Raw genomic sequence first — 6,964 nt, 5'->3', positions numbered from 1 at the left:
AGGCACATGGCTTTTGCATGCAATTATACACTAATTGTCACAAGTGCTGCCGATGGAATGGGACACTGGTATTTGCTCCAGTCCCGGCTACTGTCCCATCCCGTTTCCTGCACGCTCCAGGTGGGTGGCAGGGGGCACACCTTGATTTTCCCCCAGACTTGGCTTCCAAAGGCGCCATGTTCCAACTCTCCCAGGGAAGCCTGAGGCCTCCTCCCTTCATCATTTTGGCCACACCTGATCTAAGAAGTGAATTAAGTACTAGAAACAATGAAAGGCTGAGGGGTGTTTACTAGAGCTCACCCAGACCCACGCCACTCTTCCTCTCAAACTCAGCTGAGTGAGCTGGCTGTCCTGCCCCCCTCATGGGCCCGGGGCTGACTGAGGCCTTGGGCTCACTGGCCTGGCCTAGCCTACACTCACCTGCTCTTTGGCCTTGGTGTCTTGTGCAGGCCAGCAGTAAAGGCCTTCCTGGGTTAATGGGGAACACCCTTTTTCAGGAAGTTGGGAGAAGCCAGTCATTAAGAACGGAGATTAGGCACCAGAACAGACCAAAGGTCATAAAGACCCAGGGAGGGAAGACCGCCTCCTGGGATATAAAAGTGTACCCTACCCAACCATCTGCAGGACTGCTCACTGTGACACACATGTGAACAAATAAAAACCCAAATCATAGGAAACAGGTGATTATACTTTAATAAATCAATGTCTGGCATCCTAAGCTTCAAATGATTCCTTGGGAAACCCCAGTAAAGACATACATCTGACTGCAAACAGATTCACTTATTCCCACATATATTTTTATGTGTACTGAAGGTTTTGTGTTTCCTGAGGGAGAGGGAGGAGAGAGGACCAAACTAAACTAAGATAAATAGAGTTGAAGGCTGAATGAAAATTAGTGGGAAGTTTTCAAATGAAACTTGACATCCTTGATATTGCTACAAAAGGTTTCTTTCTGAATTGCGGTCACAGTAACCTGAAATATAAAAAACAAAGCCATTAAAAACAGAAAGGTGGAGCCAGGGTTTAATGAATGTCATAATGGCCTCAGGACTTGGCTTTCCTTAAGTGCTTTACAAGTAAGGTTATATAGCTAGATGTGGCTGTAATTCATAAACATCCTCAAGGCTGTTTCTGCAACCCTTTGAATTTCTCTGGGGGCTCAGAGAATGGGATCTGCTGTATGAAATAGTGTTCTTTTTATTTCTTAAATTTGCCTGAAACTTGCACTTCAAAGGGTTGGGGCACATTCTCCTATTTCAGAAAGTAGAAGCCAAGTCAGCCTGATCTCAGACACTCGGTGGTTTGATAGAATGTTCACCGTGTCCTGTACCATGTATCAAGTGGTGTCACAAGGGGCTTCAGTGCCACCAAAAAACCTTGGTTTGCACCCAACTCAGATACTTATTGCAGATCTTGGGCAACTTTCATAATCTTTCTTTGCCTCTGTTTTCTCATCAGTAGAATGTGGATAATAAGAGTATCTATTCCATAAGGTATCTCTGAGAATTAAGTGAGGTAATGTCGGTAAAGGGCTTGGCCTGGAGTGTGGCTGTGGTGAAACCTTTTACTGGCCTTTCATTTCGGCTGCCCCAGGGTGAAACAGCAAAATCTTACTGATTTATGTTTTGGGTTTTGGTTCATATCTGTTTGGTGTAGTGTGGGTCAGTAAGTTAGAGGACCAACAGAAAAGTTTGGTTTTGTTCTCTTTCCTTCTACATCCTAGCATTACCCTATCTGGATTTTGAAACCCAGTTTTCCATGGGGGTGAGTGTCAGTTCAAAATAGACAGCACACTTTCCTCCAGAATGTCCTTGGTTTTTAAATCAAGCTTAGAGGAGGGTAAGAGCTATAAAAAGATCCAATGGTTGTTCCAGGGAATCTCAAAAAAATGTAAGGAAAATCAGCTAGTCAATTTAATGGTTGTTTGGTTCCATGGTAGAGAAAGAGCATTTGTTGACATCCTTCTTGTTTGAATTTGCTATGGTGATGTCTCGCTGTAAGTTTTTACACCAGTGGCAACATTTGGTGCTCAGATCTTCACTGGGGCCACTCAATCCCCAAGTAATATTAATTCAGTCAAAATGTTTTTTTGCGGCATTGTAGTCATGTGACCAAAGACTGGGCCAAAGGTAGAAGGCAAAAGGAAGAGCATGTCCCCTGTGGTTTTCTTTCATTAAAAGCGCCAAGGTTTTGGAAAAATGTCTGCCTACTCCTGCATCAGCCCCATTAGGTCAGTAGAGGATCTGCTCAAGAAGGACCAAAAACTTGGGCTCAGAGCGTCTCCCAAGGCTCCCTTTTTTCTCTTACATGCAGATGAAAAGCATCTCACTGGCAGGTGGGTCTAAATTCACTGCTCACTCACCCCTCATGAGAGCCAGCTGGCGCCCCACTTCCTCCCGCCTGCCCACTCACCATTGTGCACAATCAGCCTGTACTGCCTGGCCAGGCACAGCTCCTCCTGCCTCCGCCTCACAATTCTCTGCACTTCTGGGGGCAGGCCGTGGGGGTTGCGGGCAAACACAAAGGAGTAGCTGTCAGCACAGGTGCCGTCGAGGTTCAGGAGGCGACAGGAGTACTGCACAGCGTAGGTGTCATAGTCCGTGTCAATGATCCAGTGGTCATCGTCTGCAAGCCAGAAAGTCAGAGCCAATGCCTCTCCCTCAGCAGGTTCGGATGTCAGGGAAACTCACTACCAAGCCTGAGAAGCCAGCGGCTTCCTGCAACTGGTTTCATTTTGTTCGGAAGCAGGTGACCACAGAGAATTCAGGCAGTTTTTTAAAAACTGGGAAAATGAGAAAGGGTTTTGTTCTTTTTACAGATAAAGGGTTCTGGCCAGGGGGACCTTCTTCACCTTAATGGTTATCGCTCCCCCGGATGATAAATGTGATAGCATCTTCCTAAAGAAAAAGCGAGAATGTGGGCCCATCAACACACACCGAATAGACCTTACTACTGTGTCTTTGCCATCTACCCTCCAACAATATCGGTGCCTTTGTGGTTGATGTCTGATGGCTACCAACTTATGTTATCTCCCACTGCAGGATGTATCTCTTGCAATGGTCTGTAAGGGCCAGTTCCCAGTCATCTCGGTAACCACGTTGTCCTCCTGCCTTTCCATGCACTGGTGGACACCATTCTGATGATCTGGCTCACAGCTTTTCTGGCTCTATCCTAATTCTGGTTTAGTAACCCTATTCACCTCTCCATGCTGGCAAAAGAGTAGTTTTTGGCTTGGGCGAACAGATGCCCACCATCCGACATCAGATATTCTTTTTTAGAGTTCGTACTCTTCAGAACTCCCCTGATAGAGGCAGAAGTGACCCCTTGAAGAATTTAGATTATATTTATTCCTATGGCTGGAACGTTAGCCATGAAACATAAGTATAAACGAAGGTGGGAAAAATGCCAATGAAGACCGTATGGGACATAACATAAGAATGTTTATGAGAGATCTGCCATGGAGAAACAACAATGTTCAGGTCTATCCAAATACCTTATCTTTGGTTCAAAGTGCCACATCTCTACTTAATCTAATATTTTTGTTGACATATAGCCACGATTAGGACTTCCTGAGCACTTAGTTCGGTCAGTCATTGTGTAGATATTTTCCATGTTTTCTCAGTTATTTCTCACATCGACCCACAAGTGCACGCTATCATTCCTATTTTATAGATGAGGAAACTGAGGCAGAGAAACGAAATATTTCACCCAGAATCCCAAAGCGCAGGGTAGAACTGGTATTCAATCTGATTCCGGAGCCCACGTGCCTAACCTCTACGCCACATTGTCTATAGGCACTAAGTAAATTGGTGGCAGAGGGGACAAAAAGCAAGGAACAAAAAGTCTTTGCGTCTCCATCTCACACGCAGGTTGTGAAGCATATGATCATTTCTGCCCTATGTTGTGCTCCGCACTGGAGGAATGCAGAGGTACCTGGATCCCCCAGCACTAAAGGGCGTAAGGAAGATCTCTAACACTCACCCTATGCCGGCTCTGGGTGTGCCTCTTGGCTCTGAGAATCCCTGGAGTGCCAGCCTAGTAGGAGATCAGCCCTAACCCAGGCCCTGCAGAAGGGCTGCATAGGAGTAGGTGGTGGAACCCCCTCTTCAGCTCACTCCAGGCCCGCCAGGAAGAAGAATGAGTCACCCCTGTACCTTGCAGGCTTTCCCACAGAGAGTGTCAGAGGCAGGGTGGGAGTACCCAGACATGTGACTCCTCAGTGGTGGCCATGCAGTTATTCAGCAGGCTGGTCAGGAACAGAAGCCATGGGCCCCACCCTAACCACCAGATCCCCTTACAGGCTTTGAGCATCTGGGCAGAGCTTTCCTCCTCTCCGAATGAAGTCATTTCTTCCCCAGTTATGGGTCTCACTGTGTCAGTCACAGGCGCCCCAGCAGCCTCTCACAGCAGCCTGTGTCAGTCACAGGCGCCCCTCAGACACAAAAGCACTCTCCTTTGAAATGTGACCCTGATTCATGATCTAGACAGCTCAGCAAATCTGCAGCTTAATTTTTCCCCCCAGAATTGTTGCCAGAATGTGAATTCTGACATAGGAACTAAGTAACTTCCAGTGCTTGGTTTTAGGAAAATTGACTACCGTCCCTCACTTTTAAAAAAGGCCTAAGTTGGTTTGGTTTATCTCCAAGCTCTTTTTGGCTAAATAGTGCAGAGATGAAGAATTTAAATTGTAACAATCTTTCCCTGACTCTCCCTCCTAAGACAACTGCCCAAGAGTTGCTAGAAAGAATGAGCTCAGGCCTTCAACCTCCTCATCTGAGTTTTGGTGCATGGGAGAAAGGGAAGAAGTCACTGCCACCCAGCACACTGTGTCTGGCTCAGAATCTCAGCGTTAGCAGGCAGGGCAGCAGGCAGTGGGTCAACCCTATGCACCACGCCCCCTACATCCTTGGATGAGGGTCTCCCAGCCCCTGCTGAGGCCCCAAAGTAGTCAAGCTGTCTCAGGGATTGGCCCAAAGAGATGGAGGAAATGCAAAGCCAGGTTGAATGGTGATGTGGGCTGGGTCTTGGGGAGGTGGGAGGGATAAGAATGGAGAAGGTTACAAGCCCTGGCACAGTGGCTGAACAGGAAAATGGCAGAAGGAGGTCACCTTACAAGCCCAAAGATCCTTTGAGCTTTGACCAGGTTTTTTGAGCTGGCGAGTGGGGGTATGGGAAGTGGGGAGGATGTTTAGCTCCGCCCAGTCTCATGGCCCTAACCTCAGGCATAGCTGAGTGTTCCTGTAACTTACAGACCATTTTCCCCAAGGGCTCCACTGCAGAAGACATACAGTGATGTAGCCAGGTATGCCCCCCTCCTTTCCCACCCCCAAGACAGTCCCACGGAGCTTATTACTCACTTCCTTTCTGGAGAAAGGACGCTACACCCCAGTACTTCATCTTGAACTTGGCAGGGTCCTCCGTGTCTGTGAAGGTGCCCACCATGTCTGCACACACGTCCCAGTTGCTGCAAAAGCCAAGGGGATCGTGAGCCAGGCCAGGCAAAGGGCTTCGTCCCTCCATCCCTCCCGGGTCAGGGTTTGGCGCTGAGCCCGGGGGACCCCGGAGCGCAAAGAGCTCTGCCACCCAGAGGCCACTGACTTCAAAAGACGGACTCGGCCCTTGGCGGTGGCGCTCATCTGGCCGCTCTCGTCCACTGAGAACTCAGCGATGATGTTGTCCTGCAGAAAGAGGCCCTCAGGGTCCTTCTTGGCCATTGCATACCAGGTGCCAGCGAACTGTGGAAGAGATGAGAGCAGGTTTGGTGTCGGCGGGCAGTACACCGCCGACCGTGGGAAGGCGCCACGCGGGGACCGGGCCCTGGGACCCCAGGCAGATACCTACTCGAGCCTTGTCGAAGTTCTCCTTGACTCGGAAGCTGCTCACCCGGCAGTTGCGCTCCGCCCGGGCGCTGCCCAGCACAGCCAGCAGCACGAGCGCCCACACCCACTCCATCTCGCCCAGAAATCTGCCCTGCGGGAAACACGCGCTGTGAGCGCAGGGCCGCCAGGCCACCCGGCTCGCTACGGCCCGCGGGCACCACCACCATCACGCCTGTCCCTGAGCGTCCCCGCCTGTCCCTGCCCGTCCCCGCCCGGGCGCCGCTCACCACCGGGAGATGAGCGCAGACTTGGCCTGGGTGTCCCGGCGCACAGAGAGCGAGGGAGATGAGCGCGCCCTGGGGGCCACCGGGAGGCTTTATAACCCTGGGGGGAGGGGGTCGCGCTGTCGCAACCGCTCCGGGTGAAAGACCGAGGGGGGAGGCGCCGGGGCCTGCGGGCCAGCACTTGCATAACGCGCCCTGACTCACCGGCGCCCGCGCACAGGGAGGGTCTTTTTGGCCAGAACCTCACCTCCAGTGCCGCCTGGGGCTTGTTGGAGCCGCCGCGCGGGGTGGCCTCGATGGAGCCCAAACTCTCCAGCGGCGACGAGCCGCGGGAACAAGACCTGGCCTAGTTACCCAACACTTGTGCCAGCGGCCGCCAGCTGCGGCCTGGGGTGGCCTCAGGGCCCAGTTCCTCTGGCTGGGGGCCCAGGTCGGCCTGGCGGGAAAACCGTGGCCTCCCAGATCGAGAGGACCTATGATGCTGCTGCCTGGTGCGTCAGTGCCTGGGCACTGGCTGTGCCAAATTGGCCCCTCTGCCCTCTGAGGGCCAATTGTGCAGGGGTTTGGGAATATTTCAGCCAAGTAGTTTTTCATGTTATAAAGGATGTATTTTACTCTCTTTCAGGAGACTCGTGGTGCTCTCTGGGTCAATATTTGTTCTTTAGTTTCAACATCTTTAGAAGCATTAAAACCCTCCCTGTTAAATATTCTCCAGAAACGCAACCCTGGTCAGGGCAGGGAATATTTTAGCAACCTCGGTGGTCGCCTACTTTGTGATACTTTGCTCAAACTACTTGGAAACATGTCTACCAATTGTTTATGGTATAATTACATTTCAAAGCCATAGTTGAATTTTGCTTT

At 50.6% G+C, this 6,964-nt stretch overlaps 1 protein-coding gene across 4 annotated transcripts; it reads right to left on the bottom strand.

Annotated features, from left to right (window-relative positions):
• Window positions 1–667: 667 nt before the first annotated feature.
• On the bottom strand, window positions 668–6,259 carry RBP4 (retinol binding protein 4). 4 transcript variants are annotated; one of them, XM_033131409.1, is made up of 6 exons: window positions 6,128–6,259; window positions 5,842–5,970; window positions 5,599–5,735; window positions 5,358–5,464; window positions 2,413–2,625; window positions 668–973 (listed from the first exon to the last, which is right to left on the bottom strand). In XM_033131409.1, the coding sequence occupies exons 2-6, from the start codon at window positions 5,950–5,952 to the stop codon at window positions 936–938; spliced, it is 606 nt and encodes a 201-aa protein (XP_032987300.1). In that variant the 5' UTR covers window positions 5,953–5,970; window positions 6,128–6,259; the 3' UTR covers window positions 668–935. The 4 variants fall into 4 exon arrangements, with proteins under 4 accessions (XP_032987300.1, XP_032987301.1, XP_032987299.1 ...); XM_033131410.1 differs by having other exon boundaries at window positions 5,842–5,965; window positions 6,107–6,251; XM_033131408.1 differs by having other exon boundaries at window positions 6,107–6,249.
• Between the last annotated feature and the right edge of the window lie 705 nt (window positions 6,260–6,964).

Source organism: Rhinolophus ferrumequinum, chromosome 16 (genome assembly GCF_004115265.2).
Source record: "Rhinolophus ferrumequinum isolate MPI-CBG mRhiFer1 chromosome 16, mRhiFer1_v1.p, whole genome shotgun sequence".
In the NCBI taxonomy this organism is placed as follows: Eukaryota; Metazoa; Chordata; class Mammalia; order Chiroptera; family Rhinolophidae; genus Rhinolophus; species Rhinolophus ferrumequinum.
Note: the sequence above shows the minus strand (reverse complement) of the source record. Positions and strands in the feature narration are given on the sequence as shown.

Excerpts from the sequence above, each read along its gene's own strand:
- RBP4 (XM_033131409.1), bottom strand. The coding sequence starts at position 5,952 with ATGGAGTGGGTGTGGGCGCTCGTGCTGCTGGCTGTGCTGGGCAGCGCC. Across the intron at positions 2,626-5,357 it reads GTCCTTTCTCCAGAAAGGAA|ACGATGACCACTGGATCATT; the intron begins GTGAGTAATAAG and ends TCTGGCTTGCAG. Across the intron at positions 974-2,412 it reads CAGGCTGATTGTGCACAATG|GTTACTGTGACCGCAATTCA; the intron begins GTGAGTGGGCAG and ends TTTATATTTCAG.